Below are 21,031 nucleotides of genomic sequence, written 5' to 3' on the forward strand. Positions count from 1 at the left end.
CGCTGGGCTCTTGGTAAAAATTGTATTACTAATATAATCTGCCAGGTACTGCCAACGAAATTCTGGTTCTGCCATCTGCCTGCCATTCTTGCCAACCATTTTGGCAGAACATAATGCCACTGCCAACAAACAGCATTACTTGACCGTAAGATTAAAATAAGACTCCATAAGGCAAATGTCACGTTGTAACGCCTTGTGAGAAAAGGCGTAACGCTTATAAACCGCCGTCAATATTTCCGACAAATGTTTCGTCCTGTTCCTCCGTTTTTTCAGTGCATTCGTTATCGTCCTCGATATTCTTCTAGCTCCTCGAGCAATCATTTCGCATTCCCTACTCACGCCAATCCTACCCCTCATCAAATTTTTAATCTTCCGCAAGGTGCTTCGCAAGTGGAAATCAAAGAACGGTGTGGGTTCTTTTCCCTCAATCTTCAACCTCGCTGGTAGTCGAATCCCGTTCATCATCGTTTTGTAGACTTTGAGCTAGTTCGCATCTATCACCCAGATAAGAACAAATCCTCAGAGTCCTCGGAAGAAGTTGCGCATGCTCGCTTCCAGGCTATAAGCAACGCCTACAACATCTTGAGGGGACCACTACCACCGTCAAATACGTTGCAGCAAGCGACCACAGCGTCCAGGAGGGCTGCTCATATACGACGACATCGAGAACTTCACGCATCAGGCGCGGTCGACGACCGGTGGAAAGACCGCCTTATTCTTTTTGGTACTGTTGCCGTAAGTTCTTACGGTTCCAGCGGAAGATTCCAACTACTTGACAAGTTCTGGAATGTATTATAAATCTAGGCTGTGGTAGTGTTCGCAGTACAAGCTATGATCACCAGGCGAGAAGCATTGACACAAGCTATGGACCGGACGCACTTCAATCGTGTCCAAGCTTCCGAGAGGAAAGCTACAGAAGACCCACGATTATCGGCGGTCAATAACGAAAATCTGAAACCCAATTGACGATGATTAGCGTCCAACTCATCTAACTCCAGTACTCTGCAGCCTAGTGCGAGTCAAGACTAGATTATAGAGGGAGACAAATCGTTCCAGTCATGTTTTCTACTTCACTATAGAATACATAACCGTTCCAAAACTATGGTATGTCTATTGCGTAGCACTTCCAAAAATTTGGTAACGCCTGCAAATGCTAGGGCCGATCTCGTCATATTGAGCTTTGGTGTGGCACGAGGTGTAGAATTCAGGCTGTAAATGAGAATGAGTATCGAAGCCCAAAGTTGTGACACCCAAAGGTACGCTTACGAGGTCTGCCAATAGGGAGCCTCCAAACCAGACAGCATACCTAAGGACCATGTTGGGAATCGCGGTATCTTGGTCAAGGAAGAGGTCTTACCTCTGGCGTTTGTGGGATATAACATCAACTTCGACACCAGATGACTATCGCGTTCGAATTAGAACGAAGTTCCTCGCCACCCATGTAATGAAACTTGCCTTTGATGTACTTCCGCTAGCCAAGACACTGGCGTCCAATCGACGATCAACCAGCTGCTTGAGATCACGCTTGAGACGGTTTCCAAAATGCTGGAACATGGTAGATCCACCGGACAGAACGATGTTCTCAACCAGAATGAGTCTAACCATCTAATAAAGCTTGAAAGATCGCACCTTATACAAACCGCGACGAACATCGATAGGTGATTGTTGTATCACGTCGTCAACGATGTCAGGCAATGGTGTTAGGAAGTCCGAAGAATAAATCTCAGGATTAAAGAATATTTCGGGTGCAAGGAATCGCTCATAGCCGACGTCGATCGAGTATTGCTAATGAGACGATTGGGTAAATTCTGAACAATATACAGGTCACCACAGCGGAACTCACCCGTCCTGTGACACTGTGTTCCCCTTCGAAACGCTCAAAGTATTTGTAGGGTTCCGCATCATACTTCCTAAACTCTTTCACAATGTCCTGGCACACGTAACTGTAGTTCTCCTTCACTTTGCTAGCGATCTTGAGTTGATCTTCTGGTGGAGTAGCCGTTGTTTCTCCACGTTCTCGCAATAAATTGAGGACAAATTGGGTTATATCCCGTCCAGCGATGGGAATATGCTTGATAGCACTCCCAATAACGTAACCCTCCGCGCAAGGAATGACATGGGTGACACCGTCGCCAGAGTCGATAACGGTTCCAGTCAGCGTACGATCCATTACGCGTGGTGATGTCCAGGATGCAGCAAGTGCCAGGACTGCCTGTACTGCGATATAAAGGCCCTTGATGTTGAATGACTCAAAGAAGATTTCTGCGGTCTGCTCTCTGTTTTCAGGAGGATTGAGAGGAGGTTCGGTCTGGTACAGATTGAGTTGTCTATGTATGCAGGGAAACTACAAGGAAACGAACCAAGAGAAAATAATGATCTTCGGGCTCTGCCCTCAGATACTTGAAGATTACTTGTTCCCAGTATCGTTCCATATGATCCCAATTATCAATCATACCATGTCGGATGGGATAGTGAACACCGTATCCGGGAGTCCTCGCATTAGCCAATGCTTCATCACCGATAAAGAAGTCAAGATCCTCCACTCCACGTTTAGATGCGAGATGGCCTGGCTTTGACGGCACTGCGGGTGCGCGAGAGGACTGAGTAGGCGACCCTCTAGTAGCTATAGCGGTAGGAAAAACGCTGCAACCATGGCATGGAATTAGCGTATTCTCGAGCGCACATGGTTGAAACCGATACATACAAGGATGGATCTGAATTTCCTGCGAAACTGAAACAAGTGATCAGCCAAATTTCTGAATGCACTCCCTTGGCAGGGAAGCACAAACCCTATCTTAGAGTATCCAGTACCATTATCACAAATAATGGGAGCTAGCTGGGACATGTTATGGTGGAAGTTTTGGGAACTGCGACGCGATGCTGACAAAGCAAATCCATCGACCTCCCTGCCAAAAATGTGCACAGTAAAGCGCAACCCGTTCTCCTCGTTTGCTCAAATTCGCCAGGTTTCCAGTTCTCCTTATGGTCGTGCACACGTATGGAAGCGGCGAGCACCTGTTCTTATCAACCCGATGGTCCCAAAATTTCCACAGCGCGTCATTCGTGCAGATGGCACTACATTCACTCACTGGACCACATCTCCTCGGTCTATGATTCGCCTCACTAGAGACACTACCAATAATCCGGTTTGGAATACCCATTTGTGGGCAGATGACCAAGCAGTTCAGGACGAAGCTAGCACTACAGGAAGGCTAGGTCGGTTCAACAGGAGATTTGAGGGCATTGGAGGTGCAGGGGGAGAACAGGTAGATTGGATGAATGGCACTGGCTATCTCAAGTTGGAAGGAGAACTTGTTGATCCAGGACAATACTTGAAAAAACAGAAGAAGGGAAAAAAGGGTGGAAGATGAGCGTTGTAAGTCCATATATATGCTATCTTTCTACGGCTTTTTGAAAGGTAATCATCAGAGAATTATACTGTGTAGTGCAACATGAGTATTGTACTTCATCCAGTAACGATTTTGTCACGCGTACAATTGAAGCTTTCACTGCTATTCCCATCTTCCTGCATATTACCTCTTCGCCCAGTCATTCTCGTTCAACGCCATGCCTTCTATCAGAAATGGTAAGGAGTTGCGTTTGTCCTCATGTTCATGGTACTAAATTGCCCTATCCAGTCCTAGAGAGTCCCACAGATCAGGACACGTTTAACACGCTACTCTCATCTTCAACATCTATCTCTCTTCAGACGCCTATAAGCAGATCCGAGGTGATTTTAATTGTAATCGCTGCCTTCTTTGCGTTGGTGGCCACCGCAGCCATACTACGCGTGTATATTTCTACTTCCGTGTCGGATTCATGTCCTCAAACTGCAACTAGAGGGGCTCGAAAAATCTGGGTCAACGTTCTCCGCTCGTTTATCCGCGAAGTGCCCTCCGCGGGGTCTGCCTCTTGTCACACTGATCTTCACGGCGGAGATCCATGTCACGATCCTGAACCTGGTCCAAACCCGCGCTCAGATGCATTGTATCCGACAGTACCGTTATCCGGTTCACGTAACGACGTTGACGACGAGTCTGCCATTCTCTCAGTCCATGCGGGTTTCACCAGTGTGTTGAGAAGAGGTCAGCGAAATCGTACGGGCTCCCAGTCATCCGCTGCTACTTCTACTACTGCCACCACCATCACGACGACGGCGTCCGATAGCCTTTGTACTACTACTATTCCGAGATCTTCAGTTACTTCGATGACCTCGGCACTCGAACACAGCGACTCTGAAGCTGACCTGGATGGTATTATTGGCACGGGAGAGGAAGGATTCGTCTATGAAGTTAAAAGGGCTCAGACACAAAGCATGGAGGTCAAGAGAGGTGTACTGGTATGCTGGAGATTTTCGGACACTAATACGCAGCAGAGGGCCTCGTTATCATCGCCACCACCGATAGTCGTCGTATCGGAATCTGAAGAACCAGCAGATGCGTTCTGGGCCAACTCATCGACAACGGACACAAGATTTCCTTCCGATGGTTTTCTGCATCCTCAGTCTACCCCTTCCCTTTGCAGCCTTCCGAGCTCGGAATCTAGTACGAGCAGCATTTCTGTTGACTTGGATGAATTTCCTTTGCCACCGAAACTAATCACTTCACCCTCACGATCCACGAGCTTTTTGACTGTACCCGGGAACAATGTTACGACGTTTTTGAAGGATGATACCAGGGAGCCAGAACGTTCAACCGTTGACCATGTCATCATGTTGTATGTTTTAGAATCCGATTGAAGCCGTATTTAGCTATAGGTATGTACTGTACCTGTTGTGCATTTTTCGGCCTCTTCCGTTTACACGTGATTAGCATTATTCACATCGCTACATTCGCCGCGTCCTCCTCAGCCTTTCCTTTCATCTGGTCTGTTGAGGAGTGCACTCATTAATTTGCATGTCTATCATAGGGATTGGGCTTATCAGGTTATGAGCCTTTTGATTGTTCCAAATCTCTACGATTGATTGGTAAGACCGATTCATAACGCTTGGCTTGCGTTTACGTTCCTTATCACCATTTTTCCATTTCCATTTCATCATATCATCCCACGGGATCATATCAACATATCGAATCTCGATCAATTGCGATCTCGATGATTTCGCTTTTTATCAATCATATCGCCATCAACACCATGTTCCTACATCTTGGATGAGTCCAGATGTCGTCAAATCGCCAACATTGCCCGCCTCAAAATCCACAACGCAGTTCTTTTTCATTACCTACAGACCCATCTGTTAATTTTTTCAATTCCAACACCATACTGAACCTTCCTTATCAGATGTCTTCAAATATTCCATTTAGACCAGTTTTTTCTCCTTCTTCTCCCACTCAAGGTGGTATTCCACAGTTGGCACCTCCAATTCGACCTCATTACACATCTATTCCTCGCTCTTCTTCATCACAATACAACTTATCTGCAATAGAGGCCAACAGCCAGAATGTTTATCACACTCTGTCTTATGGCTCTTTCTACATATGGTACTGCTCTACGAGAAATGAGGACTGCTACCAGTGGTACTCAATCTCGAGAGTCTGTTTTCTCCTTGTTGACTCAACTTCCTTTTTATATTTCAACGGACCAAGTTCCTTTCCCTGATAGCACTCCCGTTACTCCACAGTTGAATTTGTCTACAATGAATGATACTATGGAAGATGGGGGTGCTATGTTATCGTCATCAGAGGATCCCACTGCTTGGCCTGATGATTCAGATACACACGTTGGTGATGCTCTGGATGCTAATCATGTTCAAAACAAACAACAATGGGATTTGCCTCCTCACATGTCCCATTCTTCTCATAATTCTCAATATGTTACTCATTCTGAAATTTCCACTTTGACTGATACTATTAAAACTCTTATTCTTACTATACAGAATCAACATTCATCTAATGGACGACAGGACAATGTGACACTGCCATTACAGAACTCATCGATACCTGGAGTTCATGCACCATATCCAGGTGTGACACCATTAATGAAGAACTCACCTGGGTTGGGGATGTGTCATGAACTGAACCAGGAGTAGTACCTACCGCCGACTTTTCCTCCTATACGGTCAACTGCTGTTGGACTTGGCATATGATCAAGGGAGATATCATGTGAAATAGGTCGATTTATAGGAGGGTACTCCTAATCTTAGAGAAGGGGTCATCGGTATAGGAGTACAACCCTTTCTACTAGATAGGTATTTAAGGAGTACTTAGTGGTAGATATTTCCCTAGAATTTGATCTCCTTTGTCCTTTGTCTTCCTTGGTCCTTCGTCTTTTATCCTCCCTATCCTTACCTTTCGCCTCTCCCATTCACTCATTCGCTCTACTTTGTCCAGGTCACCCTTGTCAGGGGACTCACCGTCTAATTGGGATTCGGACTCACCCTAGAGTCCCTTCTCTAGTGTTAGAGTACAGGATGGGGTACACATGGACTAGGTTACAGGTATGTGGTACACTACACTGGTGTACGTTGGGTACCGTCTATTGTATGCTCTTGTTGTTATTGGAGTACCGGCTCGTGAGGATACGGTCCTCATTGTAGGATGCTCTCATCGCCGAAGGTCTACTCTCGTCATAGGAGTACGGTTCGTCATATGGTTCACCACACGGTTCACAGGTATTCATGATACCAGTAAGGGTGAAGTATACCACTCAAGAGTCAACCTAATATCAGAGCTACGGAAGTAGCACCAACACCAAATCAACCCAAAAAACTAGTAAACCTCCGTGTAAAGTCTATCAATATCTCTACACACCAGGAAAGATTGCAAGGGTGGACTGCTTGGCAAAGGTTACGCACAAGATCACAGTCTCAATATCGTATGAAGGTCTTATAAAATCAATGTGCAACTGCAAGTGTAAAAACACCACAGCTACGGGGATTCTAAGGTTGGTAGGGGCTCTGTTTATTGTCCAGTGGACTAAGTGGGACTGTGAATTTCATCTACGGTAAGACTAATTCGAACGATTGGAGACTATTGCCCTCAACGGACACGAAAACTAAGTCCTCGGCAGACACGAACGCTAAGACCCTTGACAGATCACAAAACAGTAATCAAGACCTCGGCGGCCTATGGACAGATAGTTCTCAAGTTTTGACCTCGGTGGTCTTGTATAGTTTAAATCAAATCTTATCATATCACTGCACAATGACAGGGCAAATCTCTCTATTGAGTGTCAAGAGCAGTTACTCACAGGCAACTCACTCAGGACTTTCCTACGCACGGGTAGTACTTTTTTTTATCTATGGATACATGAGCTGCTTTTATACTACTTCTACGCTAGCTTTGTAATCCTATCTCTACTTGTTTCATCTCTAAAAATAATGCACCGTAGCTACGAATCCATGCGGAGTCTTATTGCTAGGGACTGCTACATGTGCAGAATCTTGTCTACGGAGCTTTTCTGTATTCGAATCATATGTTTCGGACCAATCTGGACCGTTCTTCATTCTTGTTTCAGCATGTAGAATGGACCTACATAGGTGTACCATGTGGTATTTCCTGCCTATGGACCTTATCCTGCATTTCGACATTATCAAATCATATGGACTTTGTGTGTCCAAGTAGCCCCAGCATATGGATCAAGAGTTCTGAACTCTCATAGCATATGAACAGCATGGACTCCGAGATCTGTTGTTCATTCCTGCCTGGTTCCTAGGTACTCTATCTGTGATCTGGGATCTGTATCATGTCTTTTTGCCCTTTCCTCAGATTGGGACTTGATCTATGGTCATATCAAATTTCTCCTAGTCTGTGTGGTCTTATATCCGATTTCTTATCAACTAAATCCCCGTAGAAGTAGGTACTCCTAGTATGAAGGTCTTTTGACTCCGTTAAGTTCTGCTACGAACAGTTCTGTGAAGACTACAAGTCTTCTAATAGTACAATCCCTTGATATGCCAGTGCATAGTAGAATGTAGAGAGTAGAACTTGGTGAATTACCACTTATAGCCATTTGCATAACTAATGAGACTGGTCAACCATGCATTTTATATAGAATTCAACGACATATACCTATCATTCCGGTGTCCCCTCCGGACCTTCCCATTAGTTTTAGAAGAGTGGAGCAGTGCCGTAACCATAAGTGAGGGAAACTGGCGATAATCGGTATCGCGGATATACTCTACTAGTACCTAAATAAACGCATTTTTAACATTTTATATATAATATAATCAAAATGGGAACATAATATGAGGATTAGAGCAAGCCCAAGCTGCTAGTCAAAGCACAGGTCTATTTGCGGGTTATCCGAAGTACAGAAAGTACGAAACACCCTATAGATGAGAGTCTTCGACGTTCTGAAACCTGTAGGAACTGATGAAGCAGCCTTTAAAAACCTTCGTTCATTTGGATAGGCCTCGTCTCACTCGCAATTACCTGTAGCAAACATGGGGACACTTGATTTTACTATCAATTTATTGATTTCTTCGATATTGGTTGAAAAGACAGAAACAACTCTTAGAAGTACATCTGGAAGTAACAATCGGACGGATGTAACTATCTAAAGTCCACTTCGGACTTAAGGAACAGAAACAATGCCGGTGGCTGTAACTTACAGCTGGAAACAAGAAAAGGGGCGGATGTCGACGATGTCCGGTCAGAAAGGACATTCTACCAGGAAAGAACCATAGGAACGATCCCTGGAATGTAGATCGAGCAGTTTTGGACTATTCCAGATCGGATAGAACAAGAGAGAACAAGGGAGCACATGGGGACTCGCCTTGGAAACAAAAAGGGGTCAGGATGTATCCACATGCAAATGTCAAAGATATCCGACTCGGAACAGGAATAAAGAAAATATGAGGAAAAGGAATAAGGAATACTATATTCTGGACAGTTTGATATCTAATTGACGTGCACTATACCTGATTAAGGGTACTTTGGTATCTCTGAAAGGGATTTCTCTATATTTTCGACTTTTTATCATATCTTCGACGTTTGATTATTATTTATTCGAAAAGGCGTATATAAGGAAGGGTGGTAGCAGCAGTATTTCCCCAGTAACCTACGACAGAAGCCTAAGTGCTTTCACTAGGGGACTCTGGCTCATACTTTGCCCCACTTCTTTGAAGTTGGTGTTTGTATTTGGAAAAGATTAGATTTGAACTTTGAATTTGATTTGAATTTGTTGCCACTTTGGTACTTGGAAACTTTGAACTTGTAGAGTCACTTTGACTCGAATTTGAATTGAATTTGATAGTTCTATTTGAACTTAGAAAGAATTGAACACCTCCTCGAAGTAGTGAACTTCGTAGAAAGCCTTTGTCATTTTGACTTGTGAACACAGAATTTGAATTTGTTTTGAACCATATAAAGCCCCACCCTTGAAGTCATATCTTAGAGTTCTCAGTGAACCTTGCTGAGAGCGTCCATTGATACCGACCTCCACAAATCAACTACGCTAATTGCTAGTGTTGGGTTTGGTTTTGCGCACTTCGTGCTTGGAGTGTGTTTTGCTGCACCTTGTGGTAGCTTTTAGTGCTGTTATCATTGGTGACCACCGCAGGGGGTGGTATCACTAAGAAAAGACTTCATTTACATTGTACATCTTGACTTCAAAGAAGTTCGCTTCGAGAAGTTACCCTATACCCGTTGAACTTTACGGAAGAATCTGTCAAAATTGCTCCTAAAAGCGACCCACCAGTTGCGAATAAAGGAAAAGCGTTAGAGACTTCTAAGAAAAGAACAACTTTGACTTCGACTGTTGCAGGACAGTCACAATTGTTTGATCACAGTCTCTCAAATATTCAGAAGAAGCTTGAGGAACTGAGAAAAAGGAATACAGAACAAACAAGAGATTCGGAAGCAGCCCAGTTAAGAATAAATCAATCTTTAGCTGAGTTGCCGACGAAAAGAGGGTATTTTACCGTCGAAGAAGGCATTAGTACTGCTAGTCTAGTACCATTACCATCTTCCTCACGTGAATCATCTTTATCGAGTTTGTTGTCAGACGTAGAATCAGAATTTAGAATGTCGAATAGAAATGAATCAATGGCGCCGACAGAAATGTCGGATCGCCCACCAAAGAACTCCTGGATGGAGCTCTCCGAAGAAGCGAGAGATGTCCTGAAAGGGGACAAATACAAGTTGCAACTTCAGGTCTTTAGTAAAGATCACCCGGAACATTTTGAAGGTTGGCTTACAGCCTTAGAGGATTATTTCCGGTTCCATAACATAGAGAATGGTGAAGCGCGGATCAATTTTACTATGACCCAGATGGACATAGCAACCAGAGAGCTATTAGCGGAGGTTGTACCGTCATCTCGAGGTTATGATTGGGAAAAATTCCGAGAAGAGTTACTTAAGGAATTCCCGGAAGCGCAGGACAGGAAGATTGGCTCTCGTGAGCGTCTACTTGCCATTTGCGAGAAAGCGAAGTATATACCGATTGGACATACCTCGAAGTTAGCTGCGTTTAATCGTGAATTCAACTTAGAATCGAAGAAGTTGAAAAATGTGAATCCGCCGTTGATTACGAATGTGGACCTAGTCCGGTATTATATCAACACCTTGGAGCCCCGCTTTGCGGAGGAGTTACGGAAACATCTGTTTGCCAAAGCCATGGCAGAGTCCAGTAAGGACATGGACATCGCTGAAAAGCTAAAGAAACGTCAGGATCCGTGGATGATCGAAGATGTTCAGGAAGCGGCTATCAACATGTCTGTTATGATGATACAAGGTGCATATTTACCAGAAGTAGGACAATCAGGTAGAGATACCTATGCGGGGTTAACGCCTGCAGGGTATACGATGCTTCATGGTGTAAGACAGTCTGAAGATCAGTTTTTGAGACCACCGGTCCCGGAAACTAGGGAAAAGAAATTCAAAGACAAATGGGAACAGAAAGTTTCGTCTTCGATGGACACATATAATGTGAAACTCCGAGAATTGGGACAGCAAGTCTCAGAATAGAATAAGGCAATGGAAAATAATAACCGATTACTCCTTGAATTGATGAGAACAATGAAAGTGAGTACCGGAAATGGGACTCAGAATAACGGAAACCAATACCAACGTCCTGGCGATAGAACGCGCAATGGAAATGAGTCTTCGTCCAAGTCTAACTGGGTCGAGGATATGCAGTGTTGGTTCTGCAATAAGGAAGGACATACCATGAGGGACTGTCCGGAACAAGCAGATTTATTGGCGAAAGGAATTTTGAGAAGGAATGCTGATGGAAAGTTCGAGTTAAAGAACGGGGACCGGGTTCCATTTGTGAGATTCGGGGAACCAGGACCAACTCGTGCGGAAAGGATTTGGGCAATTGCCAAAGAGAAAGGATGGACGGCTAAGACTTCGGTGATGGCACAGAGCTTAATGTTTGAAGTCGAAGAAGAGCCAACGCCGGTCTCGAACTTCCAGTTTGCGCTGGAAGAAACTATCAAAGAAATGGGTGACTCAGATGAATCGAAAGTATTATCGGTTCTGATGAAGAAACTCAATGGCTCAAAAAACTAGAAGTTCCAAGGAAAGGGCAGGGCAGTAAAAGGGATAAGGCCCAGGAAAAGACCCTTGAGGAACCTCGAAGATTGAAGCCGGAAGTTGTGATTTCGCCGCCGAAAAACTTTGATAGATCCAAGTATGTAGTTCCACAGTTGAGAAAAGAAAATGAAGAAAATGATAATGCGCCGACTTCAAAGAAGTCAAAAGAAAAGGAAACTAGCAAGGAACAAACTTCAGAGAAGGAAGATCCTCAAGAGAGACACTTTGATCGGGTAGAACCGATTGAGAGGATATTTCAACCAAGGGATTTTGCTTTACCCAGGAAACCAGAAGAAGACCAGGGAAACAAAGGTCAAGGAAGCCGGAACATTTCAGAGAAAGTCGAAGACATTAGAAGGGCTATTAGGCCTAAGTCGGAGAAACTTTCTTTGAATGATGACGATTGGAAAGTCGTAAAGCAGAAAGCGGTTGAAGAGATTGCGGACAAAATTCTGAGACAGGAAGTTGAGATTTCGACGTCGCATGCTATAAAAGCTTCGCCGGAATTACAGAAAGCCTTGTTAAGGAAACTTAGAAATCGAAGACTGCCTAGAAGGGATGCGAAGTCCTTTTTCGAAGCAGAAATAGATGAAAAGTTAGTAAAGCAATTTTCTAACTTTGGAACGGAAAGTAAGTTCGTCGATCTAGATGAACTTGAAGTTGACCAAACATTTGAAGTTTTGGAAGAAGCTAGAGGACAGCTTGAAGCTGGTTCAATAGTTCAGAAAGATCCGGTGGAACAGTATATCAGAGACCTTCCTATGGAACAGCAGCGTAATGTTTTTATAGTTGCTAATGTAATGGATGGTCTTCGATGTATTTATCCAGAAGTCAATGGGTCCAAAGAAAGAGTAGAAACTATCATAGATAGTGGATCTCAGATAGTTGCAGTAGATATGGTTGTAGCTATTGGACTTGGAATGATTTGGGATCCAGATACAAATGTGGTTATGCAATCTGCAAATGGTCAACTACAAAGGACTAAAGGATTAGCAAGGAATGTACCTTTCACATTTGGTGAAGTAGAAGTTTTTTTACAACTTCATGTTGTCGAAGATGCTCCTTATCAGATTTTGTTGGGAAGACCTTTCGACGTTTTAACAAACTCAGAGGTTCAGAATTTCCCAGATGGTGATCAACTCATAGTAATCACTTGCCCTAATACTAGAGTAAAGTGTACTATACTAACTTACCCTAGAGGTGAGGGAATTAAGATTCGCCATAAAACAAAGAAGCCAATCCTTAGAAGAGAAAATGCTAGAGCCAGACAGGCTAGAAAAGAAAGAGAAGATGAATTAAAAAGAGAGGAAAATTCAGAAATAGAAAATTTTCAATGAGCCTTGAGGAATTGCTAGATGATCAAGGAGAGGTTGCATTGAGTTTTATTTTTGAGGATAATAAAATTGAGATAGAAGGGTATAAATTACCAGAAAAGAATAACTTTGAGTCAGTAGAATTAGCAGAAGCGTTTGTCTTAGCTAGTAAATCTGATTTCGAAGAAGTCGCAGCCTTGTTAGCCTCTAGTGCTAGAATAGAAGAAATAGAAAAAGGATTAAGTGGAGAGAACCCACTTATCAATGATAACTCAGAAACTCCTTACGGAAACCCTGAGAATCTAACAGGTTTAGAGCCAGCCTCTGTATTGGGGAAGTATAAACCAGTGCACTTGAAGGTTAGACCGCAACTTGCACCAATGCCAGAAGAATTTAGGGTACAAAGGAATATTACTGGAGATCCACTAGCGGAACTTCCAGAACTATCTCCTAATCCACCTGAATATTCGCCTGGAGAAAGATACACTTTAGAAAGGAAAGAGGTCATTGACAAGAATCACTCCGAAGATTTCTTGTGGCCAGAAGAAAGGAAATTGTTGCATCATTTCATGATAGTACAGGAAAAAGGATTTGCTTGGTGTGCAGAAGAAGGAGGAAACTTCAGGACAGACTTCTTCCCTCCAATCAAATTTCCAGTACTACCACATACTCCATGGGTGGAAAAGAATATTCCTATTCCACCTGGGATTTATGAAGAAGTATGCAAGATCCTGAAAGATAAGATAGCAGCTGGTGTTTACGAACCCACTACTTCGTCTTATCGGTCTAGATGGTTTATGGTTTTGAAGAAAGATGGAAAGAGTCTGCGCTTAGTTCATAGCTTAGAAGCTTTGAATAGAGTTACGATCCAACACTCAGGAATTCCACCAGGAACAGCAGAGATAGCTTCTAGCTTTTCTGGAAGAGCATGTTTAGGCATGTTGGACATCTGGGTTGGTTATGATGAAAGACTGATAGATGAAAAGTCAAGGGACTATACTACATTCCAGACTCCATTTGGTCCTTATCATTTGGTTAAATTACCAATGGGTTGGACAAACTCTGTTCCATTATTTCATGAAGATGTATCATACATCTTTAGAGAAGAAATGCCACATGTCACAAGACCATATATTGATGATGTTCCTATCAGAGGACTGGCCTCTAGATACGAAACACCAGATGGGTCATTTGAAACCATACCAGAAAATAAAGGAATTAGAAGATTTGTTTGGGAACATTTCCAGAACGTAAATCGGATAGTTCAGCGCATGAAGTATGTTGGTGGAACCTTTTCGGGTCCTAAAGCATACTTGTGTGTATCAGAAGGGTTAGTAGTAGGACACAGAGTGTCCTATGAAGGAGAAAAGCCAGTAGAAAAGTTGGCAGAAGTCATCCTATCATGGGACCCTGCAAACTTTGAAAACAGAACGCATATAAAATCTTTCTTGGGCACAGCAGGACAAATGCGAATGTTCATTAAGGATTATGCGAAAATTACACGTCCGTTGACTAAGTTGACTGCAGCGAACGTACCTTTTGTCATTGGGGAAGCGGAGATGAAGGCTGTGAGAACAGTTCAAGAAGCTATTCAAAATGCGCCAGCACTCAAACCCATTGACTATGAAAATCCTAATGGAATTACGTTAGCGGTAGATACTTCATGGCAAGCAGTTGGATTCTACTTATATCAAGAAGATCCAGAAAATCCTCGCAGGAAGTTCTTCAACTACTTTGGTTCCATTACCCTTAATGAAAGAGAAGCAAGGTTTTCTCAACCGAAAAGAGAATTATATGGTTTGATGATGGCTCTAAGAGCTACCAAATATCAGACCTATGGATGCAGAAACTTAACAGTTGAAACCGATGCTAGCTACATAAAAGGAATGTTAGACAATCCTAGTAGCGCGCCAAATGCCAGTATCAACCGTTGGATAGAAGAAATTAGACTCTGGAGATTTACCTTAGTCCATATCAAGGGATTAGTACATGGGCCAGATGGTTTATCGAGACCACCACCAGGTGGCAAGTCAACTGAGAGACCAGAAGGTTGGGAAGAATTTCTAGAGGATGATGATGGAAAACCGGTAAAATTCAGGATGGGTGAAAACCAGACTGAAGAACCATTAGAATTTGAGACCTTCAAGGATCATATAGATCCTAGGTCAGGATATTTTAATGAAGTTGTAGACTTCACAGAGTTAGCTACAAATGTAGTGGATTTTGAGGAAGAATTGCAAGAAGTCAGAGATGAAGAAAGACTTTGGGCTTATTATTTTGAGTCCTTTCATTATAAGAAAGAAAGTTGGGCTAGTAGCTATTCACTAAAGGAAGTGGTAGTTATCCCATCAGAAATAGACTTGGAATGGTCCAGGGACCATCCATATGATGAAATTCATCGAAGTCAAGAAGCAATTGATCAAGATGAAGGAATTCCAAAGATTATTGACTGGTTGGTCAACTCAGACTCAGATGTCTTGAAATTAATGACCGCATCAGAGAAAAGTAAATTTATACGAAGGGCTGCTAAGTTCTTTGTAGACAATGAAGGAAGATTATACAGAAAGTCTTTGGATGGTTCTAGCCATCATAGATTGTTTGTACCTAAGGAAAAGCGAATGTGGATGCTAGTTGCATCGCATGACAACTTAGGGCATAAAGGAATGTTCGCTACCAAAGCTCTTATTGAGAAGCGATTTTGGTGGCCTCACTTAGAGGAAGATGTGGATTGGTTTGTCAAGTCTTGCAAGCCTTGTCAAGAACGGAAATTGGAGTTACTTAGAATTCCGCCAGTTCTTACCCACACTCCTTCTCTATTTCAGAAAATACATATTGATGTTATCAAAATGACACCTGCTAGTAGAGGATGCAAGAACATTGTGCATGGAAGATGCGCGTTGTCTAATTGGTCTGAAGCAAGAGGTATCGCCAATGAGAATGCAAGGCAACTTGCGGAATGGTTCTTTGATGACATCTTATGTAGATGGGGAACACCTGAAGAGATCGTAACAGATAATGCTCCTCAGATGTTAGCCTTGACTAAATGGTTAAGAGACAAATATGGAGTTAGAGGTATTTGTATCTCACCATACAATTCTCAGGCCAATGGAAAGATAGAAAGAGCACACTTTGATATAAGACAAGCATTGGCAAAAGCCACCAGTGGGAATTTACACCACTGGTTTTATTTCTTGAAACATATCTTGTGGGCAGACAGAATTACAACTAGGAAGAGTCTAGGGTGTTCACCCTACTTCTTTGTTTTGGGGGCAGAACCTATTTTGCCTCTAGATCTGGTAGAATCTACTTGGTTAGTCAAAACACCTGAACGGGTTTGGACCAGGGAAGAACTTATTGGATTTCGTGCTCAAGCCCTGGCAAAACATCGTACACATGTATTAGATATGGTGCAAAGGGTATCCGAAAATAAAAGAAGGAATCTAAGAAAATTTGAACAAGACTATATGCACACTATAAAGCCGTATGACTTTAAACTGGGTACATTGGTCCAAGTTCGAAATACACAGATTGAAAAGAACTTAGATAGAAAGATGTTTCCTCGATACTTTGGTCCTTGTATAGTAATTAGAAGGACAAAAGGAGGTTTGTATATCTTAGCAGAAATGGATGGGACTCTTATGAGAGGAAAGTATGCTGCTTTCAGAGTTCTGCCTCATGTGGCAAGATATACTCCGATCGAGTTACCTTCGGAAATAGAAAAACTTATACATTTGTCTAAAGAAAAGTTAGATAAATTAGTAGAAGAAGATGAAGAAGTTGAGTATGGTCCGGACAAAGACTATATCTTCGACCGAATTCCTAACTTGCGACTTAGCGAAGAGGAAGCAGACATCGGACACAACTTCGAAGAAGTTGAAGAAAGCGATGTCGAAGACTAAACTCAACTTCAAATCAATCACATTTGCGCAACAGCGCTACAGACGACAAGTACAGTATAAGTCCAAGCGAAGTGTATGGATTATATATTTTACTTAGAAAAGGAAAACGGAAAAATGGTAAATTAGGCGGAGACGTAGCCAGTCTTCGAGGTCTCGCCTTGGACAGAGACGTCCTTGATGGCCTCCTCGATGGATTCGGTGTCCATAGAATCGTCGATACCTAATTTAGCAAGGCGGACGCGATTAATTTTGTCGAGCTGAGAAATAGTGAACTTGTACTGGTTGTGAGCGTAAAGGATGGTATGCTGAAGAGTAACCGCCTCAGTGCGCAAGAAGTTGGCAACAGAAAGAAGATGCTCCGGATCGTATTTGGAAAGGTTGGCAAAGGGCAGCAGCCCGCAATGTGAAGAATACGTTCGTGGCCTTCCTGACGAAGGCGGAGTTCCTCTTCGATGTGTCAGGACAGTACGAAGTAAGAAAGGAATAAGAGAAGATACCGGGTGTTTCTTCAGCAGTGTCAACGATTGGAGTTGGCAAGCGAGCCTTCTTGGCCCTGGACAAAGCCATGGCGGAAGTACCGTTAGGGCCACTCTGAAAGGAATAATTAGAATGTAACAGAAATCGAAGACTTCAAGAAACTGACTTTCTTGAACTTAAGGGCAGAATTAGCACGAGCACCCTTGCCCTTGGCAACGTCCTTACCAGCGGACTTGCCTTCCTTCTGTTTGAGGACAGAATGGATAGAGGCTTCGAGCCCCTCCATCTCCTGAAATTTAGTAAGGAAAAACAGAAACAGAGTTGGAAAGTACCTTTGGCTTAATGGAAGCATCAGCGACGAGTTCCATATCTTCGTCAGAGTCGGACCCGACCAACTCTGCAGATTTCTAAAGGAAAGAAACTATTAGTAATATCTTTGACATCGTTGAGATAGGAAGCGTACAGCAGAGCGCTTGGAGCCTTTGGCCTTGTTGCGAAGGGTTTCCTCTTGCTTGGTACGAATGGCCTGCACCTCGTGAACGAAAGCGAGATGACCGCAGTAGCTGGGAACCTCAGACACGCCGGGGACCTTCTGGAGCTTCTCGAGAAGCTCAACACATTTCTTGATGAAATTAAAGGCCTCGGTATCTTTCGCGATGTGGTAGATAGACATGGAAACAGACTACGGAAGTTAGTCGAAGAAGAAAGGATACGAATAGAAACAACGTACTAGACAGTTGGCAATAGCGCGAGCGCCTTCATCGGCGAGCACGCTCATATTGCTGGCGAGCATGGCTTCCATATGTTTGATGAAAGCATCGTTGTGCTTAAGGAAGTGGTCACGACCGTTCCAGGCAGGGACTTTGCTGGCAGTAGACATATCGAAGACGGTACGAGTTGAGAGTGTAGAAGTAAAAAGAACGGAAAATTGGGTGAGGATAGGAATGGCCTCACTGAAGCTTTTATACCGAAAGGTATAGTCAACGGAGTTGACAGTTCTTTTGTCAGGGGGAGAGGACTTGAAATTCGAACAGAATTTTGCGTTTTGCAACTAAGCAACGGCTAAGAATGGATCATCGATGTTGGTGCAACAGCCCAGAATTGCCGGAAATTCGATCTTCCGAATAAACCCTACACTCTAAGAAACAAGAGAACCATAAGGAAAACCATGAGGATGATCGAGATGCCATCGAGACACATATGGTTTCAATGTCGAAGATGGGGTCTTAGTAAAAGAAAATAGAAAAAGCACATTGAAAACAAGATCTATACTACAGACAGCGTGGCGTAGGAAATGTAGATCATGTCTAAATAAGGAAATTTGATCGGAACTCGACTTCGAAGATTTAGGCTACAGGAAATCCGCGGATATGTACCTAGCAGTGTTGAGTTCAAAGTCAAAGAAACCATAGTAGGCTTGTGGAGGAACATATTGGATGGAATCCGATACTATGAAGAAAGAATAGAAAACGGCGATGCACCAAGCTTCGACAGCGCCTGGAATTGAGGCAATTTCGAGCTTCAGGAATCCGACTCGAGCCATAGCGTTCGCAAGTCGATGAAAGAATGAGCGTGCAGCTGTAGGAAAAATGTGATAGCAGAGGGGACCCGTGATAAAAGGTCTCTGTGCTGGATCGAACGTGAGGACAAACTTGAAGTAAGGTCCGTCAGAATGACGTAGGGAAACCATGAATTGGAGTTGGATGGCTAGTTCAGCTTCTCGTTTAGTCGAAAGAGGCGTACGAAGAACGATCTGGTCTCCAGCAATGTAGTAGGAAAGCCCTACATAAGGAACAAAGTTCCTAGGGTATGCCTCTATTCGATGTCTAGATTCGAGATTGCGTATCAAAGACATTAGAATGGACTTACTAGAAACCAATAACTCATACAGCACTTCAATGGCTAGCTTCATGTTTGTCAGGATAGAAGGGAATATAGAAAAGAATAAAGGGAAAGTAGGACTTAGGGGTCTCTTCGATATCGTTGAAGTCACTAGACAGGGGCTAACGAAGGCACTCTGTCTAAGTCAAAAGTCTTCGAAGACTCTTAATTCCTTTATCACACAGTAATAGAAGGAAAAATACAGAGTGTATTTTTATGCTACACAGTAGCAAAGATATAGAAATACATTTTTTAAAGTAGTATGTATACTACTGAACAGATAGAAGCATTACAAGAAATAAGAAAAGAATAGGTCCCGAGACCAATGTCTCGAGAACCGCAAGTCCAAGCACTAGTCCATTACAAGATATCGGCGAAGGTCTCTAACAGGAATAGTTAGTGAGGTCGAAGATATCTAGGATATGAGCTGGACTTACACTTAGGTGAACGTCCAAGAGGATCGGAAGACGGGGCAACATCCCCAGGCAATGGTGCCTCCATCGAACGCTCTTTCCCCTCGACAACCGTTTGACCTGGCTGTTGAACCACGGATTCCTCAACTTCCCGAGCTGACGCGCTGTCATCGTGAACTGGTTCCGGAGCGTTCTGCTGAAAGGAAAGGAGTATTTAGAAAGGAAAATAAAAAGGAAAATGGATAGAAATATAAAGAAAACGTACTTGAGCGGCACTGGTCGAACCAAGAGCAACAGAGAAGGACTCGCCGGTTGTCGGGTTGAGAAAGGTCGTCGAAGACCCATCCACCTTGACCTCCGTGAACCCCTCTGCCTCTCCATCTTCCAACGGCCAATCAAAAAGGGCACTAAGCCCACGGATTGTCTCCGAAGAGAGCGCCAGACCGTCCGGGTGCAGTTGAAGATATTCGAGAACTACCTTCGGGTTGATGGCGACATCTTGGACCTCGTGAGCCTTGTCGACGATGTTGGCACAAAGGGAGGAAATCGAATCTTGAAGAGACCGCGCTTGTTCATTGAGCTGGTCATATATCTTCAAGAGCTGCAAGAGCTCGCCTAGACGCGAATGGAAGTCTAGAAAGATACGTTAGTCAAAAGAATAGAATGGAAAACAAGGACTTACTGCTGGGGGGTCGAACTCGCCCAGTCCCGGATGATGTCCATCCTAGACCAGGACTCCGACTTCGGCAGAATCCAACTGCACGGGAACCGAGACACCTTGCATCGATCACACTTCTCGCTTTTTGTTGTAGAGCGCTTGCACTTGACTTTTGTGGAGGCGCAGGAGAAGCATGGAAGCATTAATTCCTGTTCAAGTTGGATCAGCTTAGGAAAAAGAGAGTGACGGTTAGAACTTACTGAAGAAAGAGTCCGGCCGCTCTCGAGAACATCTCGAAGCGAAAAAGCGTCTGCCTCAGGAACGTTGAAGCGGAGCGGGACATCTAAGATAGGAATTAGAAACAAGAAAATGTTAGAAACTGGAAAGATAACTTACTATCGGCGTCAAGACCTTGCGGATGCTTTTGGGTTTGCGAATGCTGAAAAAGTAATGACTTAGAAAAGAAAAGAAGTAATGAGTATAAAACGGAGACTTACGATGTCAAATCGGCGATTGGAAAACCATTTCGAAGGCTTCGGAACGTAGGGAGATGGCGATTTAGGCCTAGCCTTGCCTTTCCCCTTATCCTTTCGAACCTCGGGGACCTTACCAGCTGCAGGTGTCTTCGAAGGTTCTTGCTTGACCTTCAGGAGGGTACCGGTTGAACTGCGCGTAGTGTGAGGGCCGGAGGACAAAGTCGACGAACTGGGTACTGGAGGGATCTCGACCTTCTTGATTTTCGACAAATCGGAGGGCGGAATCTATTCCAATTATTAGAATAGTGAAGAAACAGAAAAGAATAAGAGACTTACCAGAGAACGTGCTGGCTTAGGCAAAGGCTTAGGGAGCGGACGTTGGGATATGACCACCTCCAGTTGCTTTTTCGAAGGCGGAGGGGGATCTTTCTTTGAAAGTC

General features: G+C 43.6%; 5 protein-coding genes across 5 annotated transcripts; 4 read left to right on the forward strand and 1 right to left on the reverse strand.

The window, feature by feature from the left end:
* Positions 1 to 241: 241 nt before the first annotated feature.
* On the forward strand, positions 242 to 1,182 carry E1B28_000793 (uncharacterized protein). Its single transcript, XM_043146660.1, has 4 exons — positions 242 to 409; positions 476 to 735; positions 805 to 1,104; positions 1,158 to 1,182. Exons 1-3 carry the CDS (start codon positions 244 to 246, stop codon positions 964 to 966), a joined length of 588 nt encoding a protein of 195 aa, XP_043015363.1. The 5' UTR covers positions 242 to 243; the 3' UTR covers positions 967 to 1,104; positions 1,158 to 1,182.
* Positions 1,111 to 2,862, reverse strand: ARP3 (Arp2/3 complex subunit, actin nucleation center; the record flags this gene model as incomplete). The annotated part of the gene is made up of 9 exons (XM_043146661.1): positions 2,790 to 2,862; positions 2,705 to 2,731; positions 2,361 to 2,643; positions 1,844 to 2,308; positions 1,630 to 1,785; positions 1,456 to 1,581; positions 1,358 to 1,401; positions 1,267 to 1,306; positions 1,111 to 1,209 (listed from the first exon to the last, which is right to left on the reverse strand). Exons 1-9 carry the CDS (start codon positions 2,843 to 2,845, stop codon positions 1,111 to 1,113), a joined length of 1,296 nt encoding a protein of 431 aa, XP_043015364.1. The 5' UTR covers positions 2,846 to 2,862.
* A 53-nt stretch (positions 2,863 to 2,915) lies between these two features.
* E1B28_000795 (uncharacterized protein) lies at positions 2,916 to 3,371 on the forward strand (the record flags this gene model as incomplete). Its single annotated transcript, XM_043146662.1, has 1 exon — positions 2,916 to 3,371. One exon carries the CDS (start codon positions 2,916 to 2,918, stop codon positions 3,369 to 3,371), a length of 456 nt encoding a protein of 151 aa, XP_043015365.1.
* A 196-nt stretch (positions 3,372 to 3,567) lies between these two features.
* On the forward strand, positions 3,568 to 4,738 carry E1B28_000796 (uncharacterized protein; the record flags this gene model as incomplete). The annotated part of the gene is made up of 2 exons (XM_043146663.1): positions 3,568 to 3,586; positions 3,639 to 4,738. The coding sequence occupies 2 exons, from the start codon at positions 3,568 to 3,570 to the stop codon at positions 4,736 to 4,738; spliced, it is 1,119 nt and encodes a 372-aa protein (XP_043015366.1).
* Positions 4,739 to 5,437: 699 nt separating this feature from the next.
* Positions 5,438 to 6,025, forward strand: E1B28_000797 (uncharacterized protein; the record flags this gene model as incomplete). Its single annotated transcript, XM_043146664.1, has 1 exon — positions 5,438 to 6,025. The coding sequence occupies one exon, from the start codon at positions 5,438 to 5,440 to the stop codon at positions 6,023 to 6,025; it is 588 nt and encodes a 195-aa protein (XP_043015367.1).
* Between the last annotated feature and the right edge of the window lie 15,006 nt (positions 6,026 to 21,031).

The sequence above is a fragment of the Marasmius oreades genome, chromosome 1 (assembly GCF_018924745.1).
Source record: "Marasmius oreades isolate 03SP1 chromosome 1, whole genome shotgun sequence".
Classification (NCBI taxonomy): Eukaryota; Fungi; Basidiomycota; class Agaricomycetes; order Agaricales; family Marasmiaceae; genus Marasmius; species Marasmius oreades.

Bases quoted from the DNA above. Each gene is read 5' to 3' on its own strand.
- E1B28_000793 (XM_043146660.1), top strand. From the start codon at position 244: ATGTTTCGTCCTGTTCCTCCGTTTTTTCAGTGCATTCGTTATCGTCCT. The intron at 410-475 runs GTGGGTTCTTTT...ATCGTTTTGTAG, and splicing joins AGTGGAAATCAAAGAACGGT to ACTTTGAGCTAGTTCGCATC. The intron at 736-804 runs GTAAGTTCTTAC...TTATAAATCTAG, and splicing joins TTCTTTTTGGTACTGTTGCC to GCTGTGGTAGTGTTCGCAGT.